General features: G+C 33.9%; 1 protein-coding gene across 5 annotated transcripts in view; it reads right to left on the bottom strand.

Moving 5' to 3' along the window:
- Positions 1-27,792, bottom strand: part of LOC101708542 (N-deacetylase and N-sulfotransferase 3) — a 182,479-nt gene that overhangs the window by 17,387 nt on the left and 137,300 nt on the right. For all 5 annotated transcript variants that reach the window (XM_004870038.4, XM_087199252.1, XM_087199253.1 and 2 more), the window contains 4 exons: positions 12,503-12,685; positions 10,292-10,388; positions 5,990-6,113; positions 1,309-1,483 (listed from right to left, as the gene is read on the bottom strand). In XM_004870038.4, coding sequence (XP_004870095.1) covers positions 1,309-1,483; positions 5,990-6,113; positions 10,292-10,388; positions 12,503-12,685 — 579 coding nt within the window. The remainder of the gene's footprint in view (positions 1-1,308; positions 1,484-5,989; positions 6,114-10,291; positions 10,389-12,502; positions 12,686-27,792) is intronic.

Consider the following 27,792-nt stretch of genomic DNA (forward strand, 5'->3'; position numbering starts at 1 on the left):
TCAATTTGTGGTGTGCTCTATATTTGGATTTAAAGATGGTTCTAGGTGTGACATGAATGAGGAGTATGCACTTGTGGATTCCCATGGACTTTAGCTTTCCAGGATATTTCCAATACTATTATGCAGATTATTAACAGTATGCTTATCTAGGATTTCGTATGCTTTGTGTATTTTCCCACTCTGTCCCTGCCACAAAAACCTTTCCTGACAATATTCTTCCACTGTGAACCTGCAAAATACTGCTTTTGTTAGATGACAAAAGGGGTTTGGTGCTAAGAAACTGTATACTCTAATGTCATGATTGTAAATACTTAGTTATTTCAAATCCAGGAGGATCTGAGCTACTTGGGTCACTTAGAATACAGGCAATTAGCTTTATGTCCAGCCCACTTGCAGAGTTCAGATAAGGAGACTCTGAATACACACTATTCCACATTCATCTGAACTTCATAGTTTCGAAGGAAATAAGAAATTTAGTCTGCTTTTCAGCCCTGACCTGTGGACAAATTCTACATATAGCTCGAATCTGCATACATTAAAACACTCCATTGGAACTTTACCTCAGTTTCTCCTCTTACAAATCTAATCTTTCCTGTCTTCTGATTGGAGTGCTCAATTATTTCAAAGTCATCATTTTTGTGCTAGGCTCTACCCAATGTCAGAAACATCATGACAAATGAGTATATGTGAGTATAGAACAGTTTTGGAAAGGTTGAGCTTTCAGAGATGAAGCATTCTTGTATATGCTTTGTGACTAAGTTGCTTCTTTAATATGAGCAATTATTCAACTTCTTTTAGAGTTTGGCTGAGCAATTTATGGCCTACAGGCAGATTTTGTAAATAAAGTTTCTTTGGAACATAGTCATGCTTATTCATTTACGTATTATCTTTGTCTGCTTTCAAAATATAATGGCAGAATTAGAATTTATAACCTGCAAAACCTGAAATTTTGCTGTCTAACCCTATACAAAATTTATATGTATTAGTTGAAAGATAATTTAAAAATATTATAACATTTACTTTTTAAATGGAGATGTATATAAACACACATTATTTCACTTCTTATATTTTGAATTTATTATATTAATGTGTTTTATTAAATAAATTGATTAAATTAATAAAACATTAAAAGCAAAGGAGAAAGTTGGTTTTTTTTCAGGGAAACAAAGAAACATTTATCTACTTTTCTGTAAATATCAAACAATTAGTAGCTCTCTTTTGCTAAGTTTGAGATTGTGACTATTGCTAAATATCATCCTTCATTGTCCATACCCCTTCTCTCCCTGTTGGGTTCTACCTTTTCCTTACCTGATACCAGGAATATGCTCGGTCTGACGGGTCAATGAGAATGGTGATGATCTTGGCTTTGGGGACAAGGGAAGCAGCTCTTTTAGGAGCTTCCTCAGAGTGGAAGTAATTTGCACTCTTCTCAAACAGAAAGTCAGTGGTGACATTCGATGGAACTGGAAAGAAATCCATGTACCTAAAAAAAGGAATATTTTTCTCAAAATAAGATCCTAGTTTACACTCATATCCCCATAACTGAAGATGTTAGAGATATCCCACAGCTTAGTTTTCTAAACAAAAATCTTTTTCTGTAAGAGATTTGTTCTTCATAGTTAGCAAAGGAGCCAGGTGTGATAGTGCATGCCTATAATCCCAGAACTCAAAAGGCTGAAGCAGGAGGATTGCCATCAGGTCAAGGCCAGCCTCAGCTACATAGTGAGTTCAATGCCAGCCTGAACTGCATAGTGAGATCTTGTCTCAAACAAGCAAACAAACAAACAAACAAACAATACAAAACCAAACATAGTTAACAAAGGAAACATGTCCAGCACACTAAAAATGAATTTTGAAAATGTTCTTCTGAATATATTTTGTTTTGCTTAGCATCAGATAAAAAGATCTGAGATAACCAAAATGTAGACAAAAATGATCAACCTTACTATATAAAATATGTCTAAATGTAGAAAAACCATACAGAGAAAAATATAAGTACCCAAACAAAAAGAAAATTTGATCAAAACAGATGATACATTCATTTCAGAGACAATTTAAAAGGACCCAGACAAAACATTCTTTATTTTATCACAGAAAAATAATTTCACTACCACTACTGTGTTGTACTGTTATTTTTAATCATATAGTGTCAACCCATTTCTATTGCAATATCTGTATCAGATATTGACTATTTGCTTAATTTTTTCATATTGAGCCATTTATGTTTCTTTTTAGAATAATTATAAGAAGAATTTTAAAAGTGTGTACATATTACAAATATAAAATCCTATCAAAATTTTCAAGGTCAGGTCTTGTATCCTTAAGTGTTGTGAGAATTCAAGACACCAGCAGCATAAAAACAGGGATACATGTAGACTCTGGCAATGTTTAATACACCACCAGTCTAACTTTGTCAAATATAACTAAATCAGCATGTGATAAGATAATATATATTTCTGAAGCACTAAGAGAAACCTTTTAGAGGAAAAGGGCTTTTTAAGAGAGACAATTTAATTTATAGGGATTTTTACATTTTATCTTAATCATCTCACTTTCCAAACCCCTTCAATTTATAAGCCACCATGTCTTTGGGCAATGAAGGTGAAGTGGTTCACTAATCACTGAATAACAGTCATAAAGATCCATGTAGTGACTTCTCTTGTGACGTGTTGTTTCCTTTGCCTTAGAGATATGTGAAACTTCTACAGATTTTGGACTAAGAAATCATGTCATTTCAATTAATAAAGGTTTTGATAGGATTCCAGTTGTTAATGCATTGCAAAATGTAACTGGTACAACAAAGTGATATCTTGAGCCTCAAAGCAGTTAAGAAATCCTTTTATGTTTTCTGAGAGTTGCATCACTGGTGATAAGGTCATTCTGGCATCCTTATACAGCAAGATATACAAAAATTTTAGGAGAGTTTGACCTGTTAGCTCTTCTGCTGTACATTCTATTTACAGACAGTGCCACATTTCAGGTTATTTTTACTTCACTCATACTGGTTTCAGTGGTGCTAAGGTCATTGCTAGTGTCTAGTAGTATCCTATTTGATCAAAACTTGTCTCAAGCTTGCTTGTTCTGAGACAGGCTCCAAAAACCATACAGATATATATGTGTGGCAGAGGCGCTGGATTAGATAACAGATAGCTTCTAAAACTGTCCAACCTTCCCCAAGGTGTTTAAAGAACAGTTTTTGGCTCTAAAAACCTCTGAGTTGTCCTGGATGTTGGACCTAAACTGTTGATCCTGCCCTACTCCAGTGGCTCACAAAAGGGCAGAATCTAGTTACTGTTAATAGGTTCACATTTTTTCTAGTATAGGGGCTGGTACGTACAGGTACTGTTTGCTCAATACATAAGTAATATATATTCTGGTCATATTTCCAGAATGAGAATATGGAAGTTCTTCAAATAGGCTCACTCTTGGGGAATACGTGTTTAGGCTATCCAAAGTACTGACATACATACTAGGGCAGTTTAACTATTTGGAGGTAAGTTGTAGGTGAATACCTGCCTCCCTTAAGTTTTGTTACTTCAATAAATCATAACATGTCAACATTTTTTCACCTGAAAGATGTGCTTTTTGCAATACTCTACATTTGCTTGTTATTTGTATTGGCCCCAAGTATTATAATTGATTTAACACAAAAGCAGATTACAACTTTAGAGTTTCTAAATGCTAACAGGATTTTGTGGCTTTCTCCACACCACTCCAACTCTCCACTACATCCCCATGTAATAAAAATTACAATACCAAACCATGAAACCTAAAATCTATTCATGAAACATGCGTGAATCAAACATTTTTCTGATGTTGTCTTCAAAGATGGAGATTTCTAATTCTCATTTGCCCTCCTTTGGTTGTACCTTAAGCCTTTTGTCAGTTAAGGCAGCCCTAGTTTAATCTAGTTCTCAAGAAAAGAAGCCAGGGCTGGAGATTTAGCTCAGTGGTTCCGTCACTTGCCTTGCAAGTGCAAGGACCCTAGTTCAATCCCTGGTACCAAAAAAAAAAAAAGCCAGATCCATCCATCTCACTTAACTAGTTGTGTCTAGATTAAGTGACCCAGGAATTAACTTTAAAACATTAATTCTTTTAAATGCAATCTTTAACTCTGTGGAACCTTGATCCAAAAAGACAGCTGAAGGACTGTTTCAGACAGAGGCCAGGGCAATCTGAGGACTATGATTATAGTTGATATTATTGAGAGGTAAGCTCTAATTACTATTGTAAATTGACATTTGCAGTTGCAATTATTCATTTGCATTAATTGCCTTTTATAATTGTATAATTTGTCAATCAAAAATGTTAGTATTTGGTGTAATTTTAGTGAGTTATATTTAAAGACTTTCAGTGCTTTAGCTTTATAATTATTTATGTCATCTCCTTGTAAGGGACTTTTTGTTCTTATTACAGTGCCTTACATATTACTGGCTTTTATTTTATTTTATAAAATTTATGACAAAATGATTATTCCTTCATTTTTTTTAGGTTCCAGTGACTCAAATATTGTACCTGCCTCTACCTCTAAAAGTCTTTAATTACTCCTTTTAGTACTGATGCTAATATTCCATTCTACTACATATCAGCATATATATTTGAGTCAGTGATCAAGTAGCAGCTGAAATAGGTGGTGGTTTCTTTCTTTCTTTTTTTTTTTTGCTGTTATTTAATACCACACAATTCGTATCAAGTACTGTGCAGGAAAATTAGCAGTGAAAGATGTAACAATTAGAATGTATGTAAATTCTTGTCTTGTGGGTGCTCAATTATACTCAATCTATTTATTTATCTTTCCATTTAGACTACTGACAAGTCACTCTTTTTTTTTTACATTCATTGTGGAAAAAACCTTTATTTTGAAAAATATTTTGTAGTTGCTGAAAAGTTGCAAGAACAGGACAATGTATTCTCATACCTTTCAGCTAGATTTACCAGTCGTTAGCCTTTTTGCTACATCCATAGTATTTTTTCCCCATCCTGGGGATCAAACTCAGGGGTGCTCTATCACTGAGCCACATCCCCAAGCCTTTTTTATTTTTTTAAATTCTGAGACAGGGCCTCACTAATTTGTCCAGCTGGGACTCAAACTTTCTTTCTTTTTTTTTCTTTCCCCATTAACTTTATTGGCACATTTTAGGTATAAAATACAGTTACATTCATTATTGGGATCTTGACAAGTCACTCTTGAAGTGGTTGATAATTATAAAATTGAGATAATGCAATTTGACAACAGAGGTTAATATCCATGATTTTTCATATAAAATAACTGCAAAATATTTATATTTATGCTCTAGAATTATAAGAATCTTTCTTTTAGATCACTTTCTGTCCAGTATTATACCTTAATAACAAGATCTCTAGATACATTTTATAGTTAACATGTCACCTTTTATTATTCACTTCTATTATATTGTTGTACTTTGTGTATATATATATATATATAACATTTTTCCTTTTTAACTATTTCCTTCAGATGCTTAATATATTTCTAATTTTAATTCAAAGGTAAATATTAAAGTTGTATATTTTGATAGCTTTTTTATAGCTTTAATTTCTCATGAAATATAGGCACATTTTTATTTACATTATTTTTCTGCCTTTTATACCCTATAAGACAGAAAACTATATATGTAGACCATAGCATCACCTAATGAAAAATGTAAAAGAGGAAGGCATGAAAATGTTTTTTTAAGAATAGAGAGGAATAAAATTTATGGATATTATTTCTCTGAGTTCACATCTGTAATTACCATCAAAGGCAACAAATCCCTTCATAGACAAGGGTTTAAATGTATGAATGTATGTATAAAATTGGGCTTTTCAATGTATGAATAATTTCTGAGCTCTTTCATGTTATTCAGTTTCCAAGGTACAAAAGGTGACTTTTATTTGCTGTTACAAATTTATTTGTTTCTCAGCATTAGCACTCAGTTTATATTGTGAACAGTAAATATACTTTTAGATTTATACTAATAACCCATCTTACCAATCAATCCCCCTGTGGTAGTTATTTCTATTAAAGAACTGTACCTCCTCAAAGGTTTTTGGGCTGGGGGAGTTACTAAGGATGGAAGGATGCATAACCAGGAACAAATACAAAGCAGTGGTACCTGAAAGACAATACAGGTTTAGAAATTAATAAAATGGAAAGATAGTTTCCTAACATTAGCATTTCAAAATCATTAATAAATTAAATATTAAAATGATCCAAGAAGATTCATGATCTATACTCCTTGATTTAAACTGAATAGAAAACAGACATCTAAAATAGTTTCTAAAACTTGGAGATAGACTGTGTGAGAAGGGATTTGTGGCAGGGATTGGGAGAAATAGCTTTTGAGTTTAGCTCAATCACTGACTTGTTCGGCACTTTTGGCTTGTAGCTTCTCTTTGTCTCAGTTTTCTTAACTGCTTATTTCATAGATTTTCTCCAAGGATGAAAAGATATAATATACCTGAAGATTTTATGATATTAGTAAAGCACAATATAAATGAAATATATCATTTTAATATATCATATTACCAAAACTGAAAATTGAGCTTTTATATAAAATTCTTTATGAGGCGTATGAAAGCTAATGAAACTAAGACAGAATTTAATCTTTTAAGAAATGTGTCTAAATTTGAGCATGCTTACATACTTATAAAAAGTAGTGTGAAATTATTTAAATTGCTGAAGTTGAAGAAAACTAGTGTCCTTTCTCAGAGACATATTTTACAAATTAGCATTTTAATGGAAAGAGAACTGCGTATCACTGTGTCCATGTAGATTAGTGACTACTGGGGATAATGAGTGTCAGTTTTTAAAGAAATGGCAATGTAATAAGCTATAAATTAATATTTTTGGCCTTAATTAGGAGGTAAAGTGAGCAGCTTAGCCAGGCAGAAGAGAGTTCGCCACTTTGGGTTCAGTATGTCAAAGACTTAACTGTGTATTTGAAACTGTGACTGTGCAAATAAGACCATAATATAGAAATACTTCTGTTGTATATACTCAGTACTCATAGTTTCCACTTCCCAACTCTAATGTGACTTGCATTATTAGACTATCTGATGGAACAAGCTCTGTTAATCCAGGTTGACAGCAAGAGAAATCCAACATGGCAGTGTAATATTTCTCTCACTTGAAAGAATTATTGTTCTAATTTTGCTTAGTGACAATGTCCTTGGCCATTTGCACAAAATTTTGAATTTTCTTATCTCTCTGGTAATCTTTCTCTAATATTGTTATTTAAATCCACCTATAAAGTAGAAAAAAATTTAAAGTACTTAACTGTCAACAGTAATATTGTTTAAAAAGTGAACTGAAAGAGATAGTGTTTCTAGGTTATATCTGAGCCAAACGATGAAAACTATTTATAATCATAAAACTATAGGGACTGAAATATAGTACTCTATGATACATGAAGTGAAAGTGTTCTTCACAAGCTTGACTTAGAACAATGATGCTCAAAATTTAAGGTATGTCAGATTCACCTAGCTAGTTTGTTCAAACACCGAGAGCTGAGCCTTTTCCCAGAATTTTTGATTCAACACATTTATGGAGAGCCTCAATAATTTGTGCTCCTAAAAAGTTCTTTGGGGTGCTTATGCTCCTGATGACTGTCTTTTGAAAATCACTGAGTTAAAAGAAATGTGAAAAATATCTAAAACTTGGGAGGAAATTTTTTCATAACTTGAGGTCCACAGTAAGGTAAAAAGAGCATATTCTTTGGAGTCAGACAAATCTTAGGGTCAAGAGTTTCATTTCCAGTACTTACCAGCTGTATGAACTTGAATAAAAATTATTTAACTCTGAGTCTTAGTTTTCTCATCTGTGTACTGGGAAGAAAATACTTAGCTATCAGAGTTTTTATAAGGGTTAAGTGAGATAATCTATCTGGAAGTACCAGTACCATTTCTAAATATTTGTGAGGTATTTTTAAAGATAACAATGAGACTTAATTTATAATTATAATAAAGAACTATTTTAAGTACATTTATATAGCATTTATGTAATTGAGATACAATTCAGAATAAATAATGCCTTTATGTAAACAGTAAACAATAAATATTTATGGTGAAATATATAATACATATATTTCTTTTCTGAAATTTATTTTTAGGAATTATATTAAACATGTTGTTTTTAATAGTCTTTCATGACTAGAATTAATAAGACAAACTGAAGAACTAGATATCATCTGTTACTTTGCTTAGTTATAACCGGCATCATGTAATTTACTGATGGTGAAAAAATAAAATTGTGATTTTTGACTTCTATCTTTATGTGTAGCCTTTTCTGTGAATAACCTGTATTGTATGTAGGTATGCATATGTATATTTTTTGTCAGTGGTAAATCAATTACATAATCACAGATGGACACATTTAAAAAGCCACCTATAAAAATTCAGATTTTATATTTTTTTGCATTTTCAACACTGAACAATGTTTAAATGTACTGTTAACTAAAAATCTATGGAAAATTATCCAGGAAAATACTTTTGACAAAACTAAAGTTAAACATAAAGCTATTTAATTCTCATGGAATTGATATGGGAAGATATTTCTGTCTAAAAAATCAGTTTCATAAAATATTTATAAGTACAATATGGATGAATCTCAAAAGTATCATACTAAATAAAAGAAGTTAAACATAAAGGACTACACACTGACTTCTATTTTACATGAATATCTACAAAAGGTAAAAGCACACTGGCAGAACGTGGTTGACTGTGGTTGTGCGTATGGCAGGGATTGGGAAATTGACTGCAAAAGGATGAGGATAAACTTTTTTTGGACACATTTGTCCTAGGTTTTGAACGTGGTGGTGGTGGTTATGTGACTGTGTACAATTTCCAGAATTCATCAAATCATACATTTAAAATGAGTGAATTTTATTTCATGTAAATTATACCTCAATAAAACTGGGAAAATAAATTTCTATAAAAAAACATTTTTTATTACTTTTTCCAAAGGGAAATGTCATATCCAGATAGTAACATAAACATTGGAAACTCTATTGAGTTTAGGATGACAAGTAATAATTCTGCCATCTAACCATGATATTAAAATTGTCTGTATATCCAGCACAGCATGAGGCAAAGCATATTGGGCAAGGCTTTCAGAAGCAAATTTAGTAAGCCAAGCGTCAGAGAGAAGACGTGGTCAGTAATGACAAGGTTATGGGATGACAGTGGGAGTTCACTGAAGAGACTTCAGCTTCAATGTTTTCCTAGTTGCCTTTTGACTTCAGATAGATAAGGACAAGTGAAATAAATAAGGACAAGAAAAATATTTGTCATACTTATTGTTTTCAGATTGATATTTACAAATGGAACTAAGATGAAATGAATAGGGTAGAGTCTGTGTACTCTGAGTAGAATTCCCCTCAGTTATTTCCAGAGAGATGAGGAGAGGAAATGTATTCCCCTTAGCAAGCAATATAGTTGAAATGGCTGTTTTCTGTGAAGCCAGAATCCCAGGGCCTCAAATAATTTATTATGCAGGATACAGCTTGAATGTCTTCCACTGGCCTTCATTTTAATACAGATTCTCACAGAAACAAGAAGTTTATGGGGAAAAAATTGCACACCAATTTAAGAAAAGGTGCAGTAGATTTCTCCTGGGTATGAATAAAGATCTTTCTTAGCACAAAGTTTTGTTTATGTCAAGAAATTCTGCTTGTCAAATATATTTTAGACTGTTAAAAAATACTTATCTCTGCAAGAAATAGTTTACAAATTAAACATATCAGGAAGATGGCAGGGTAAGAGACTATTTTTTTTCTGGAAGGGATTTATTATAGAAGCAAAGTTTTACTGTTTTTTGGGTACCAGGGATTGAACTTGGATCCTTGCGCTTGCACGGCAGGCGACAAAATCACTGAGCTAAATCCCCAGCCCATAGAAGGGATTTATTATAGAGTTCTATGTACTTATATGTGTCCCTCTTGACTTTTGAGAAAATCCTGTCAGTTACTTTCTAAACATGTGACTAGTTTTGACTTTAGAAATGTTAAGATATTTTTCAAGAAAGATCTTTGGAAAAAAATAACATGTGGCACCAAACTGGATATTCAAACTATGTGACAACGATCTCATGCTTTTCACCTAAAAAAACACTTTGACAAAGCACTTAAAGACTTTATCAAGATAAATAAAGATCGTATCAGAGGATAACATGTTATTAATTTATAGAGTATTCATTATACTTTATAGGAAATTTAAGAACTCATTGTGACAATTCATTGTGTAGTTATTTGTATTTTTACCCTATTTGCTTAATCATAACATTAAAAGTTCTCACCAGTTTTCTGGGGTCCTATTACCAAGAATTTTGGTAAGCGATCACAGGTTTTTTCTTTAGACCAAATGTCTCTGTGGCGTTTGTCATCGCATGGATTCTAAAAATTGAAGAAGAGTATAGAGATGTATTTTTTCTTGTGTGTCCATTGTGTGCTAGTATTTCCAACGTTTGTCCTTATAAGATATCTCAGGAAACAATGAAACAAACAACAAATTTCTTTAAAAAAAAAAAAGGAAATCCCTGAAGTGGCGTCATAGACGATTTAGATCTTTCTTCCCTGAAGTTAAAAGTGAGGAGGTGGGAGAGAGGAGATATTTTTACTTTGGGCAAACAGCCTCATAGTACTGAGAGCTAAATATTTTTCTGTTACTGGCAGTTGTATGTTTTAGTATTTTTTAATAGTGAGTTTGCTGAGTAGAGATATACTTCCTGTTAACCCAAAAGGAGATGTGCTCTTAATATTTAATAACTAACTGAAGTACAAGGCATCAATTGTTTTCTAAGTAACTTTGAACTATACTACTGTGCTTCACAGGGATAGGGATCTAGCCACATTAATACTATTTAAAGACACTTGATTCCTTTCAGATGCCTTCAAAGGTCATAAATGTATATCACAAAAGGTAACATTAAAGACTATGATGCTGAAAGTACTAAATTTAAACAAAAGGGTAAAATGAGGTGAATTACTACTTTAGGGATTCTACTTTTGGTCTATAGTACTTAAAACCAACAACCACTGTGCATGATATATCTAGAAAACTCTTCATTTTAAATACGAAGTGTATATTATGTAGAAAAATGGAAAGAATTGTGGTACTCTTTAATCCTATTTTAAGAATGGGCACACAGGACCACTTTTTATTTCTAGTCAATTAATACTGCAGTATGTGAAGTTAAATAAACTGCTAATTTTTAGCTAAGAGTAAAGTGAAGGTAATCTTTTTGGCTGCTTTTCTGAAAAAAATCGTCTTAAGCTTGTCACCTGCAATAATAATGATTTCAATTTAAAAATACAGTGATAAATTACCAGAAAAATTGCATGCCTTTCTGGTTGCTAACTTTTGGTAATGTTTGGTAGTAGTTAAGATGCTTGTTACAACAACTGGAAAATAATATTCTGCCATAAACCCTGGACTTTAACTTGCTAAATACATGTTGAGTCTCTTCTTGGAAGTATCTATTTGTTGCTAAGGTCATTAGTTTACAGTTCAAAGCTGAATGGATTGAATATCGAGTTAAAAATTTATCACAACTTCAATTTGTGAAATTTATTGTTTTATTTCTAAATATTTTTACTTTTTGGCCACTTAAAACAGTGACTAAGAGCACAGCCTTTGGGGGCCAGACAGCCTAGAACTGGTTCCTGCTCTGCCACAGGTGGCTGTGTGACCTTGCTTAACTGACTTGGACTTTCTGTACCTTAGTATCTTCATCTATAAAATGAGAATAATAACTGTACCTACTACACAGGGTATTTGTGAGGATTAATCAAATTAACATACAAAGTGCTTAGTGTAATATATAGTTACGTACTTTGTAATTATTTGCTAAAATTTTTAGTTTCCACAGATGGTAGTGGGCAATTTTAGTTGAAGTATTCTCCACAATTCTATAATACATGAGCCTATACTTTGAAATGTAGATTATCCCTGGAACAGTTGGAATATGTCACATTAATGTTATATTTTCTCTTTAGAACCTCAATGACTTATTTATAAACCATTCATGTCCCAAGTAATTCCCAGCTAATATTTCAGAATGTAACTCATATTCTGTGACTGCTGGTATATATGATGGTTCAGAGGCAGATGTCAGTCTTCAGTTCTTCTCAGAGGCCCTCTCATGTGGTTTAGTTATTAGACATGGCTGATGTATTCAGTGCTAACCAGTTGGCTCTCTGCTTATACACAACCCACTTACCATTTTCTATCCTTTCAACTTATTGGAACCTGAAACTTTGTGTCTCACTCCTGATGAAAACATTACATAAATTGAATCTCTCCCTGAAAATTCTATAATTTATAACTGTCAACGGAAGAGAAAATTTGGCTCAAACTGTACTAATAATTTAAGACTACAATTCAGGAACTAATAGGAAAATGCAGTTTTTTTCAAATCCCTTCAGTTTTCAGAGTTGGGTTACCTTACGGAACTATAAAATATGTCTGTGGAATTAATTAGTTGTATCAATTATTAAACCACTTTTACCTGCCAGAGAGGGTCTTTCTGATCAGGAAACAGCTCAAAATACTTGTGAGCTAGTTGCACTGGAGGCAGAGTCTGAAGACGCAGGTTGGTCCAGGTCTGTACAAAGTTGGCCAGATTAACAAATGTATATAATCCCAGTCGGTCATTCCCATAGTTGGACAAATGAGTCATGAAAATACTGATCTGAAAAAGACACGGGAACTTCTATGTAAACACCTGTCATTTCACCACTAGAGGGCAGTATAGCCATAGCATTGCTAGATCCCGCCCCCCCCCCCCCCAAACTGCACAAGGTTTTATTTCAAGACATGTTTTGATTTTGGGACATATCCCAAACTCTCTCATTATATTAATGAATGCTAGATTATATGTTACAAGCAGGACTTGATAAGCATTATTCCTGAAATTTTAATATGCTTCATAACTAAAAATGAGATAAAAAATCTAATAGCGCCACATACCCATCCTGGTACAATTAGACCAATCCTGAATAACACATCCTAGATGTCAACATATAATTCAATCATGACATGTGGACTACTAATCATTTGGAGCAGCATGATTCAGGAAGTTTGGAATTTGTAATTTTAATCTCGTTGACTTCAGTTTATACTGTAATATTTCCAGTTAAGGGGTATAGCTAATCCATGAATTGTTATTTTAGCATTAACTGAATTTCCTTTGATGTGCATTTCTTATACACTATGACATGGTAACACACTGGTGCCTGAATATTATTTTCTATCAATAATATTTTCAAACGCTTTTCCATATTCATTGAGTCTATTATTCCTAAAATAGAAAACCTCTTTTAAGAAAAGTTGTAGCGCTTGACTGGATAAAATTGACTCTTGCTTTAAAAGTAGTTGACCTACATTGAATCTATGCATTGGGAAAAAACACAGCAAATGTGGGGAAGTTTTTATAACAAAACAAATTTGATTTCTGTAGGCTTGGTTAAATTGATCTGGGATATAAAGTAGGCATTTGTAAAGTTACTGCCTTAAGTGAATGCAAATAATTTTTGTTGGGTATTTGCTAACAAATGGAAAGAATTCTGTGTGAGATTTTCAAGGTCAAGCAAACCAATGTGGCATTTATGCTGCTATAAAAATATGATAAAAATAATTCATAGGACAATAGTACTCTCCAAAAATATATAATTTTTGAGTGACTAGCAATCATTGCTATTATAATAATCATATGAATTTAATAGGTCAATCATTAAGAGGATGAAAACTTATTGAGGTAAAATGGCAGAGATGAAAAAGTTGTATTAAGATTTGATAGAGTGCACAGAAAAAAAGTAATTATAGCTATGAAGAGGAAATAGTAATACCGTATATTGTATGGAACTAATTCTATAGGCTTTCCCAAAGAAACTGCAACTATGATCAAATAATTTAAGTGCATTTCTGTACACTTTGCCCTAATATATAGTATATAAAATCTTAGAACTTTCACAAACGAAATACTTGAAGCATGGCTTCAAATAGCTACCAACGTATTGATGCAGTCATGGAATTGGTAAGACTTTTACTACTTTATATTCTTCTGGGTTTTTAAAAAATAGTACATTCAATTTTATGACTTTTATTTCCTTTTCTGCCTCTAAGCATAGGTGATATGAAAATGAAAGCTGTTCTTAAAGTTGGAAGTTCTTTTCTAATATCTGTAAGAGGAAGTTTTTATTTCTTTGTTATATATACAGCACATTTTTCAATGTAGGATAATAAACAGTTAACATTTCTCTTAAGAGGAAAATTTTAATGTGATTAAAATATTTTAGCCACAATTACAATTTTGGGGTTTACTCTTATAAAATACCTATCAATAAATCTGTATGTATCATATTTCACTTGAACATTACTTTCATTGGAAAGAAAATGGAAAGCTTAGATATTGTTGCCATACTAATTCATTTGAACTTTCTTTGAGTTCAGTATTTACCACAGAGAACACTTTATGCTGTGAAAAAAATTTTTTTTTATGGGAGATAGCATTTATTGTGATCATTCTTTTTTTTTTCTTTATATATCTTTTTGTTGGTACGTTTTAGGTATACAATATAATGACATTCATCACTGGAAATTTGCACCTTTACATAATCTCTCTTGGTTCTTACTTTTCCCCCTTCCCCTGCCCTCCCTTCCATCCCTCCATCCCTCCCTATTTACAGAGACTTTGTTTGCTTTTTTCATTTTCTCATATTAATTCCATTCCCTTTTTTCCCTTATCCCTCCCACTTCCTCTTCCCCTTTGCCTCTTTTCTTCCTATTTCACATTATCTATTATACCTTTTAGTCCTTATTTACATTTTCAATTTCTCATGCTAGAGAAACTATTCGGTATTTACACATGTGTGTCCTATTTATTTCACTTAAGAGTATGGCCTCAATATGCATCCATTTAGCGATAAATGTCTCTGGTTTCTCGCTCTTTATGGCTGAATAGTACTCCATTTCATTAAAAAAACCACATTTTCTTGATCCAGTCTCCAGTTGATGGGCATTTGGGCTGTTTCCAAGTTTTAGCTATCACAAACTATGCTGCTATGAACATGGGTGCACATATATCACTGTGGCATGATTCTTTTAATTCTTTGGGGAAGATACCCAGCAGGGGAATAGCTGGGTCAAATGGGACTTCCAGTCCTAGTTCTTTGAGGTATCTCCATACTGATTTCCACAGTGGTTGCACCAGCCAACACTCCCACCAGCAGTGGAGCAGGATTCCTGTTTCCCCACAGTCCAGCCAGCATTTGTTATTGGTTGATTTCATGATAGCAGCCATTCTTTCTGGAGTGAGGTGGAATCTCAGGGTTGTTTTCATTTGCATCTCTCAAATGACCAGTGATGTCGAACATTTTTTCATGTTTATTTGCCATTTCTACTTCTTTGTGTGAAAAATATCTGTTCATTTCAGATGCCCATTTTTTGGATTGGGTCTTTACATCTGGGAGGTCTGACTTTTTAAAGTTCTTTATAGAGTTGAGATAGTAGACCTTTGTCTGAGGGACTGCTGGTGAAACTATTTTCCCACATTGTGGGTTGTCTGTTCACACTGTTGGTGGTTTCTCTTGCTGTGCAGAAGCTTTTTAATAAGAAGAGATCCCACTTGTTGATTGTTTGTGCTAGTTCACGGGTAACTGAGGTTCTGTTCATAAAATCCTTTCCTACACCAATGTCTTCAAGAGTTCTACCTAACCTCTGTTCCAGCTGGTTCGGTGTTTCTGTTTTAATATTTAGATCTTTAATCCATTTCGATTTTAGTTTAGTGCATGGTGAGAGATACAGGTCTAGTTTTAGTCTTTGCCAAGTTGAAACCCAATTTCTCCAGCATCATTTATTAAAGAGGCTATCTTTCCTCCAGTGAGGGTGTTTGGCTTCTTTGTCGAAGATGAGGTGGCTGAGTGTGTCTGAAGTTGTTTCTGCATCTTCTAATCTGTTCCACTAGTCCTCAGGTCTGTTTTTTTGCCAGTACTATGCTGTTTTTATCACAGTAGCTTTGTAGTATAGTTTTAAGTTGGGGATTGTGATACCCCCTGCCATGTCTCTGTTACCTAGAATTGCTTTTGCTCTTCTGGATCTCTTCTTGTTCCAAATGAATTTTTGGATTGTTTTCTCAAGGACCATGAAGTATGCTACAAGGATATCAATTGAGATTGCATTGAATCTATATAGCAGTTTTGGAAGTATGGCCTTTTTCACTATGTTGATCCTTCCTAAACAGGAGCAAGGGATGTCTTTCCATTTTCTGATATCATCTTCAATCTCTCTTTTTAAAGTGCTATAGTTTTCAGAGGTTTTTGACTTCTTTTGTGAGGTTGATTCCTAGGTATTTTAGTTTTTTGGATGCTATTGTGAAAGGAATTATTTGCCCTATTTCTCTCTCAGTGAGTCTGTTGATCATGTAGAGGAAAGCTATTGGTTTTTGTATGTTCACCTTGTATCCAGCTACTTTACTGAATTTGGTTATTAAGTCTAGAAGACTTTTGGTGGAGTTCTTGGGGTCTTCTATATGGAGTATCATGTCATCTGCAAATAATGACAATTTGACTTCTTCATTTCCTATTTTTATTCCTTTTATTTCTTTCTCTTGTCTAATTGGTGTGGCTAATGTTTCCAAAACTATAGTGAACAGGAGTGGTGATAGTGGACATCCTTGTCTTGCTCCTGATTTTAGTGTGAAAGATTTCAGTTTTTGACCATTTAGTATGATACTGGCTGTTGGTTTTTCATAGACGGCTTTGATCAGATTGAGGTAGAGAGTGTCTGTTCCCATTTTTTGTAGGGTTTTTATCATAAATACGCATTGGATTTCGTCAAATGCTTTTTCTATGTCTATTGAGATGATCATATGGTTTTTGTCCTTGGCTCTGTTGATATAATGTATTACATTGATTGACTTGTGTATGTTGAACCATCCCTGCATCCCTGGGATTAATTCCACTTGGTCAGGGTGTATGATCTTGATGATCTTTTGCATTCTATTTGCCAGTATCTTATTGAGGATTTTTGCATCTGTGTTCATTAGTGAGATTGGCCTGTAATTCTCTTTTTAGGTTGGGTCTTTCTCTGTTTTGGAAATAAGGTGATACTTGCTGCCAGGAATGAATTCGGGAGTATTGCTTCTCTTTCAATTTCGTTGAAGAGTTTAAACAGTAGTGGCAGTATTTCCACTCTAAATGTCTTGTAGAATTCAGTGGTGAAGCCATCAGGACCTGGGCTTTTCTTCGTTGGCAAGTTTTTAATTATGTTTTCTATTTCATTGATTGATATTGGGTTGTTTAGAATTTTTAGGTCTTCTTCGTTGAACTTTGGTAATTCTTACGTGTCTAGGAATCTGTCCATTTTTTCTGTGTTTTCATCTTATTGGCATATAGGTTCTCGAAGTAGGTATTGATGATCTTCTGCATTTCTGCTGGGTCCATGGTAATTTCACCCTTTTCATTCCTAATTGTATGAATTTGGGCCTTTTCTTTCCTTTTTCTGATAAGGTTGGCTAAGGGTTTGTCAATTTTATTGATTCTTTTGAAGAACCAACTCTTAGCTTCATTGTTTTTTAGTCTTCATTGCATTGATTTCTGCCCTTATCTTTAAATTTCCTCCTTTCTATGGGCTTTGGGTTTGTCCTGCTCTTCTTTTTCTAGAAGATTGAGGTTCAACATCAGGTTGTTTAATTGGGCTCACTCTGTTTTTCTTATGTGAGTATTCACTGCTATGAATTTCCCTTGTAAGACTGCTTTCATTGTGTCCCATAGATTCCGATATATTGTATTGTCATTGTCATTTAATTGAAGGAAGTGATTTCTTCTTTAATTTCTTCTGTGACCCATTGGTTATTCAGAAGTGTGTTGTTCAATTTCCATGTGTTTATGAAATTTTTGTGGTTTCTTTTGCTATGGATCTCCAATTTCATCACACTATGGTCTGATAATATACAGGGGATAACTTCAGTTCCTTTGCATTTACCTAAATATGTTCTATGAGCGAGTATGTGGTCTATTTTGGAGAATGACCTATGTGCAGCTGAAAAGAATGTGTATTCTGATTTTGTGTTGTGGAATACTCTCTAAACATCTGTTAAGTTCATTTGTTCAAGAGTTTGATTGAGTTCTAGTATTTCATTGCTTGTTTTTTGTCTAGTTGATCTATCTATTTGTGACAATGCGGTACTGAGGTCCCCCACTACTATTGTATTAGTCCTTCTACAATTTTTCATTTCCATTAGTATTTGTTTTATATAGTTGGGTGCACAGATATTTATGATTGTCATCTCTTCCCCTTGGGTTGTTACCTTTACAAGGATGTAGTGTCCTTCTTTGTCTCTCTTAATCAGTGCGGGTTTGAAATCCACTTGGTCTGCAAAGAGGATAGCTACTCCTGCTTTTTTTAGGGTTCCTATCGCATGGAGTATTATTTTCCACCCTTTAACTTTCAGTCTATGAGTTTCTTTTTGAATTAATTGTGTTTCTTGTATGCAGCACTTTGTTGGATCTTGCTTCTTGACCAATTCTGCCAGTCTATTTCTTTTGATTGGTGAGTTGAGACCATTAACATTGATGGTTATAACTGATACATATTGTGTTATCATTGTCATGACTTTTTCTTTTTGTTGCATTCTCCCCATTAGCTTTAAATTTCTTGTTGTGTCTGGTGGATTCATTCTGCTGGGCTTCCTGGGGTTGTGATCCTTATTGTCTTTTCCTAGGATTTTGTCTAAAACCTTTTGGAGTGCTGGTTTGGTTCATGAAGTTTCTAAGGTGCTCTTTGTCATGAAAGTGTCTTGTTTCACCATCAATTTTTAAAGATAGTTTTGCAGGGTACATCAATCTGGGTTAGAGGTTGTTTTCCTTTAGGGCTTGAAATGTATCACTCCAAGCTCTTGTTGCCTTGAGGGTTTGTGTTGAGAAGTCTGCTGTGATTCTGATTGGCTTTCCTTTGTATGTGATTTGCTTCTTTTCTCTAACTGCTTATAGAATTTTGTTCTCCTGTTGGGTTTCTGGAATCTTAACTATTATATGTCTTTGTGTAGATTTTTTTTGATCAAGGGTAGTTGGAGCCCTACACGCCTCACTTATCTGTATGTCAAGTTCTTTTCCCCTGCTTGGGAAGTTTTCTGCCATCACTTCTGTGAAGTTGTTTTATGTCATCTGCACTCTCTCCTGTTTCTTCATTGACTCCAATAAGTCTTATGTTATTCTTCTTTGCATTGTCTAGCAGCTGCTGGACTGATTTCTCATGGTCCCTTACAATTTTAAAGAAAATTTTCTTTTCCTGGTCGTTAATTGCAATCTTATCTTCTATATCTGAAATTCTGTCCTCTCATTGGCTCATTCTGCTGCATAGACTTTCTATGGAGTTTTTCATCTCCTGGAAATCTGTTTGCATCTGTTTTATGGATTCGATTTGTTTCCTATGTTGAGACTCCATCATGTTCCTCAGCTTTTCTGTTTTTTCTTATCTGTATCTTCTCCAGATTTATTAATCATGTCTTGCACTATGGGCACATTCTCTGCTGTTATGTGAGAAATTATTTCTGATTTCATTTTTTCCAGATCCTCTTTTGTTGCTAGTTTTGGGAGTCTAGGTGGTTGAGTATCAGAGTGTTCCATCTCATTTCCCTCTGGGGTTGCTGTAGGTGATCTGGAAGTCTGGTTCTGAGGTTTGTTTATGTGTCTTCTCATGTTGACAGGGGCAGGGTGGGGGGTGCTGGTGTCGCCTCTGCTGCTCACCTCCTCTGCCCTGGGAGCTGTGGCACACCCACCCAGAAGCCTCTTCTGTTCTGAGAGCTGTGGGTGGTTGACCCGGAAGCCTCCTCAGGCTATGCCATAAAAATTAAAGCAGAGTATTACTTTGTACATCTGCATGACTATAGGAAACAAAAAATAAAGCTACTCTCTGATAAAGACAACCAACCCTAAATGAGTTATGAGTTAATGACATTGCTTTTCCTGAGGCTCTACATGATTTGCAAGAATTAAGGCAATGGTTATAAAGTGTTGAATATAGTTCTGTAAAAGAAAGACTACTTAGCCTTCAAGAGTAGAACCTTTCCTCAGATTTTCAGTTGTACTTTTGTATACTGACTTTAGCATAAAGCAAAGTGCACTATAAGCAAAAGGACTCTCAAAGTGATGTTTTTGTAATGCATGTCACTTCATGACCCTTTCAGACTTTGGACTACAGCATGAGATTTGTTTTGTGCTCTTAAAGAAATACAAGGTATTAAAGGGAGCATAATTCATCAGGATATAAAACATTTCAATATTTTAAAAAAGTATTTTTTAATGAATCTTATTATTTGCACTGACATGAGATATTCATATATTTTGCTTAATATATAATTTCCATTTTTTAAAAAATTAGTTTTTAGTGAGAAAGGTATGTACATGCAACAGGATTGGCAAGAGATACATAATAGTTGGTACAAAAGTTAGCTTGTTTTCTAGACAGCATTCCTTTATTACTCATGCTCTGACCTATGACATTTATAAAGTCGCTTCCCTTTTTGGCAGTTCCTCATCTGACAACAATTTCTGCATGGCACAGGAAGAAACAAAGAAAATACTTGAAAAGGTTATCAGGTCAGGGAAAGTAGATACTAGTCTTTTCCTAAAGAGGACACCTTATATTCTCCTCCCCACCCCCTTTCTTTCCTTCCTTTTTTGTACCAGGGAAGGAACTCAGGACCTTGTGCTTGCAAGGCAGGCACAGCACCATTGAGCTAAATCCCCAGCCCGACACTTTATATTTTTAAAAGTGCTTCAGATTTGTGGTTTTATTTTTAAATTTTTATTTTTTTCTATTGAACTAGTGATCTAACTTGTGCATGCTAGGCAAGCATTCTACCACTGAACTACAACTCCAGCCCCTGAGGGATAGGGAAATATATATTCAATATATTCAATGTATATATTCAAAATAAATTATTTTTTATTATATGTGGAGATTCCAATAGAAAAAGAAATTATAACTACATTTATAAAACAATTTGGTGCTATAAGCAAAGTATTATTAATTAGTTACCAAAACCTTCAGTTAGCTGCTTCAAACTAAAATAATTGAAAACTCTGCCAAAAGTGTGAAGTTTCATTAACAGTTAAAAAAAGTTTTTCTAGCCTGATAGGCATAGATATGTACAAGCTACTCATCTGTGATTTTTTTTTTCTGTAAAAGGCAAATGGCAAATTCCAAATGCCATATTCAGTAGTATTTAGGAGAAAAGAAACAGATACCACTCATAATCAGTATAGCTGAGAGAAGGATATGGGAAACTTGATCTGTGCATCATCAACCTATTAAGTTCTAGTGTATTGGGAGGCATGAATCAGTGTAAAGAAGAATTAGGAGCACAATACAGATTCTGGTGCATAAACTGTTGATGGTACAGCAAGTATTCTGTTTCTTTTGAGGAAGTTAGGGGAAATAGGGATGTAAAAAAAGGTATATCATTTATTATAAAGTGTGCCTTTCATGATTGTGCTGCTCAGTTCAAATCCACAAATATTTTTCTGATCATCCCTCTATTTGGTAGATGTTCTACCTGGATTTGAGGGTGCAAATATAAACACTTGTGTAAGTTTTGTTCTAGAAAACATTCAAAGTTCAAAAGGAAGGCCAAAAAAGTCTTCTGTCCACTACTTTCCAAGTTTTGTTTTGGTATCCTTCAAGGTGACCAAAGATTAAAGAGCTTTAGTGTATATACAAACCACACAAAAATTTTAAATATTCTAGTCACTCTTCCTTACACTCAGAGATTCTTATTTCCTATGCTTGGAGGAGTCCTTGGTACCTACATTTTAGGGAATCTTTACTAGTGGTCCTGATACCACCTTATCAGAATAAAATTTGAGCAAAACTGGTTAGATCTAGTTTTCCCACAGAAATTTTAATTTCCCATGGAAATTAATTATGTTTATTCTCACAGAAAAGATCCAAATCACCAAAGCCATTAGTTTCTTTGTAGTGGACCTTTCCATACATTTTAGAAACAAGCACATCTTGTCATATTCATAAATATATATATACATTTTTTTTGGTACTGGGGATTGAACTCGGTTGGATCCTTGTGCTTTCGAGGCAGGTGGCGGAACCACTGAGCTAAATCCCCAGGCCATAATAATATATGCCTTTTTTTTTCATAAATACATTTTTATACCCTAGACTTAGAGCTGTCTGTCCTTAGCACAAAGAACACCTTGGTTAAGTGTATGTGGCCATCTTTTTTGAAGCATCTGTACTACTTACAGATGTATGGATATGCACAGAATGCTGCTAAAAACTTAGTTCTTATAGTATTGTAATTCTCTTTTAATTCTATGTTTTTATGACACCAAAAGTTCTCCATTTCTATTTGTACTTCTCAGATGTATGTTACTTTATAACTTCTGTATTTAAAATGCTGCTTTACATGTTCATTTTTACTTTATTTTGTGACATTTTAACAATTGTAAGGCAGAGGACAAGTATATTGAGGTTCTTTTTTTCTCTTTGTCTTAGATCCCAATACCAGAAATACTCTTTAGGGTAAAAAAGACAAAAACAAAAAAACCAGTTTATTTTTATGAGGCAGTGATAAAACACTGGAAGTTTCTTTTTTATCATCATAAAAAAATTTAAGTTCAATTACTCTTAAGATTGTATTCCTTCAAATGAACACATCTGATTTTGGAAAACAAGTAAAAAATTCCAAGCAGAAAGGCTATTCTAATGATGCTCATGGTCTGACTTCCTACTCTATAACTTCTTGGTGCAAGCCCTCTAACAATTCTTCATTACCTTTTGAATTAAATCAAATCAGTGTGTCATCCTAAATTATAACATGTTCTCAGCCTACCTTTTTAACAGTATCTGCCGTCTCCCTTTGGTGCTTAGGACAAACCACTGTCTTGCCTGGCTTGCTGGTTTCCATTGTTTCCTGGACTTGCCTATGTCTATGTTTTTTTTTTAAAGTGCATTTTCTTCTCTCTAGAATGCACTGCTTCACTTTTCTATATTTAGTTCAATCCTATGTATCCAAGAGTGTCACGTCCAGTTTTTCAAATCTCTCTAGGCAAATGCAATCTTTTAAAATATCTGAGCCCTACAGCATACTAATTTTGTCTTTCTGACATTTTCTTACCTGACTTATATTTTGCTTTAAAAAAATACTTGTTTTATTTGTCTCTGGATTGTAAGGTCCTTGGGGGCTGTCATTGGGGCCTTTTCATTTTATTCTTACTGCCTGTGATATACAGTATGAGCCTTGAGCTGAAGATATACCTTTAGAATAATGATTTTATTCTAAAGGTAGGAAATCTAAAATTAGTATTTTTTTTTTCAGTGCTAGTCATTCTGGTAATCCTTTCCCACCATTAAAATTGTGGGCTTCCTCAATGATTTATTGTTGTCTCTGCTAACATTATTCCCATTTACTCTGCATTTCTCTCCCTGAGAGAGCAGTGAACGCTGCTACCTCAGTCTCCACTTATTTCCTTATGCCCACTTCCCTCTGTTTCTTGGGAAAGCTTAGTCTTTTGTAAATATATGATATCTTTATAATTTGATTTTGGCCTTCCCAGTTAGTAGGAAAGTAGGCTCTGTCATCTACGGGCTCTGATTTCTGCAAGTTATTTCAACACTCAATAGTTTAATTTATTTACCTAAAAGAAAGGATGTAACAATAATAACTACCCCATAGACTTGTCAAGACAACTATGTGTTAAAAGACAAGCACGGCCTGCCACACAGTAATGGCTTAATAGATAACAGATATGTATTATTTATATGTTACTGTTATTTTGGGGTCACACTGTTTCTCATGTATAGATTCCAGCAGCTCATTTGTCCTATCAGCGTAGACCTCCAATTTCAACCTTTTCAGCTTTTTCTCCATCTGTTGTCTGATTACATCATCTACCAAGCAAGATTCTGTGGTCAATAATTTTTCTGTCCCACCATCATCCTCATATTCTTACATCATCTTTTTTGCTTTTAGTGCTCTGCAAATTTGAGACTTTACATCAAATTTCTTCATTTAATTATTTTATTCCCACATATGGACTGTTCAGCACAGCTCGAGGAAAAAACATACACACAATGGGAGCTACTCATAACATACAAGCATATGGTCCCCAATCTCATTGAACCCTCAGAACTACTAGAGATTCTTTTTATTCTTTTTTTTGTCATTTCACTCTTCAGTTCCCTTTAGTAGCTATTTCAAACTTTCATCCCTCTCTTGAGCTCTTTGGCTTAATTTCCACTCTTCCATGCTAGTCATCCTAAAATTAATGGGGAGTAAAGGTCACCAGGCAGAAACCCTTTCAAGTCTCTACTCCTCTTCATACACATTTGGTTTTTAAAAATTCTTCCTCAAATCTGTGGTGTCAGTCAAAGGTGCTCCATTTCATATTCAAGACTGTGTATTTTCCAGTGCTTTTCATCCTATTTGCTTTTAACTCCCATGCGATCTTATTCATCACTTGTCTCTCTGATTTCCTCTATTTTCAATCGTCTCTACTGACCCTTCTCTAATAGCTGAAAACATGTTTGAATTTCTTTCATCTTCGGTTTGCTCTGGAGCTTTTATCTTTTTAGCCACTGTCCATCTCAGCCAAGTTCTTGACAGGAGCAACACACAGGGGCTGTCTTACTCCTTACCTCCATCCAGACTTTTGTAATCTATCTAGCTTTCGTCTCCACCATTCCATTGAAAAATGCCTTCCCAAAGATGAGCAGTAGGCTCTTAGCTCTGTAATCCCACGAACACTTGATCATTTGATGCTGTTGACCACACATAAAGTTTTCTGCTTCCTTGACTTTTTTTTTCTGGTCCACTAATTTATTTATTTATTTATTTATTTTTAATTTTATTGGTACATTTTAGATATACAATTCATTTACATTTATCATTGAGTGTTTGTACCTGTACATGATGTATCTTGGTTCTTATTTTTTCCCCCATTACCTGTGCACCCTTCACCCCCTCCACCCTTCCCTATTTACATAGATTTCATTTCCATTTTTTTTTCCTTCCTTGACTTTTAAAAACTGTTTTTTCCTACTTCTTCATCTGTCTCCTGTCGGGAGCAATGCTACATAATTTTAGGGAAAAATCATTTGATTAGACCTAGTTCTCCTGCCTACAGGCCAGCTATGGCATTTTGAGACATAATCCCATTTGGCCCCTGGTCACAACTGAGACCTCAATGATCCGGTGATGCTGTGATGCTCCAGGACAAGATTACACTGGTTAAAGACATTCTGGGAGGAACAAAATCTTCATCTACTCAGTTCCTCATTGTTCTTGGATTGTTACACCTTGTTTATCCTGATGTGCTGAACTCTCTGCAAGTCATTTGTTACATTTGTTTCTCCTGATGTACTGAACTCCCCATTCTGAGTCATTTATCTGTTTCTCCCGATGTACTGAATAAAAGGTGCGGTAAACTGGGGGCTTTCATCTTTGCCGCCCAGAGCAGCGCTGATCAGACCCAAAGCTCAGCTTCTTCTCAAAGTCTCATTTTTCTACCTTTCCTGTAATTTGCCTTGCACTGCCGTGGTTCACAGGAGACTAGGACTCACTGCAGAGGTTCTAGTAACGACCCTTTCCTTGTTCCCTACAGTCTCCCTCACTAATTCTTCTTTCCTCATATTACCGTCAAATAACTGATATTTCTCAAAGTTTTGTTCTTTATATGCTGTCTCTAGTTGCAATCACCATCTTGGTCCACACATTTTAACTACTATCTTTCTAAATTTCATATGTGAATATCCAAGTGTTCAGTTGACATCTCTACCTGAATGCTTTATAGCAACTTCACCTTGAATATGGCTAAATGGAACTCAGTATGTGTTTCTAATAGAATTAAATAAGCTCTTGGAAAGTATAGAGACCTCATTTGTTTTATCATTGCTAGGTCCCTACGACCTAACCAATGAGGAAATAAGTAGAACAAAGTAGCTGCTCAGCAAATAAATATGTTGATGAATAAATCTTTATATTAAGATCTGGTCTTCCTTTTGTATTCCTTATTTTGCCTGATTACCACTATTCATATGCTCATCAAACCAAAACATTGAGAGTATTCTAAATACTTATCCAATCATTTTTTTTTCTTATTCAGCTTATCTGGTTTTGTTAAGAGTCTCTTTTATAATTCATCTTCTCTTTATTTTCATTTGTACTTTTATGGCTTAGTCCCTCATTGCTGCTTAATTGAATTCTTTAAAAGACTTCTAACTGGTCTTCTTCCTTCCAGTATCATGCTCCTGTAATCTGTCCTCTAGAATAGTGTTATCCAACAGATACATAATACAAATTATATATAAAATTTAGAATTTTTAGAAGCTACATTACTAAAATAAAAATAAATGAGTGACATTAATCTTGATGATCTATTTAATTTAATCCAACATACAAAATATTATCATTTCAGCATACAATCAACATTGAAATTATTAATGAGATGCTTGTTTTGCTTTTGTATTTTATACTTATAGTACATCTCCAGTTGGACTAGCCACATGTGATCTGTGGCCACCATACTAGACAGTGTGATTCTAGACTCTATTCAGGGCATCAAGTCCGTCATGATCTAGCAGCTAGACCTACCTTCTTCTCATTTTCCTATGTTTCCACTTATCTTCTTTTCTTTCCACTCCAGTTAATTCCACACATTTGTAGATGTTATTCATCCCACCTGGAATACTCTGTTTATGACTTTCCCAGTTTGATGTAACCACTCCCTCTATACTTTATTCTCTCTTGTAACAACTACTGCAAAAAGTTGTCTTGACTTATTATATATTCCTCTTGATAAACTGTGAACTCAACAAGAATGATAACCATGTTACAATTTTCATAGTATCTATAGTCATATGTATGTTCATTAAGGAAATGTTTATTAATTTAATTTCATAATAGGCTACTGGTAAGTATTTATTGAATAGAATTGAAGTCTACTTCATAACATACAGTCTTTCTGCTTTTAAAAATCAACAAAATCATGTCATTCTTCAAGAAAATGGATGGAACTAGAGACCATCATATTAAGCAAAATAAGTTAATCTCAAAAAGTTAAATATCACTTGTGTTCTCTTATATGAGCAATCAAACAATTAAATAATCAATTACTCAATCAAGGAAAGATGGTGGAAAGCTGGAAGGTAAATTTTTAGATACATAGCAGAGGACACAGGGAGGGTGGAGGAAATGAAGGTGGCAACAAGGGATGAAAATAATCAAAATATGTTATTTTCTTGTACCAACATAGCAAAACTAATCTCATTAATCTGTATGATTAATGTACACCAGTTAAAAGAAGTTACCTATTCAAGGCAAAACACAAAAATTTTTAAAAGGCAAAGGAAATATACTAAACATTGCCCTAAATTGTTTCTCTGCATATAAAATTTTATATATAATACATAAAATATATATTTTGTGAATTATTTTATGAAAAATATTTTAAGATAAAATATTGTATGTGCATGTATATAGCACAAATATTTGTTACATAGTATGTACATATACATAGTACTGGTATTTGTGCTAGTTAGTATTTAGTTTCTTAACACTGTATCTTTAGCATTTTACATCATTATTTAAAATGTTTTAAAGACATTTATGTATATATTTGAATGGCTAAATGGTAAATGTGTCTTTTTTTTTTTTTTTTTTTTGCAGTACTGGGGATTGAACTCAGGACCTTGTGCTTGTGAGGCAGGTGTGGTGCGACTGAGCTAAATCCCTGGTCCTAAATGTGTCTTATTAATCATCACAATTTATTTAATTTTCTACTG

The sequence above is a fragment of the Heterocephalus glaber genome, unplaced genomic scaffold (assembly GCF_053883595.1).
Source record: "Heterocephalus glaber isolate CG9 unplaced genomic scaffold, H.glaber_assembly_v1.0 deba00001690, whole genome shotgun sequence".
NCBI classification, from domain to species: Eukaryota; Metazoa; Chordata; class Mammalia; order Rodentia; family Bathyergidae; genus Heterocephalus; species Heterocephalus glaber.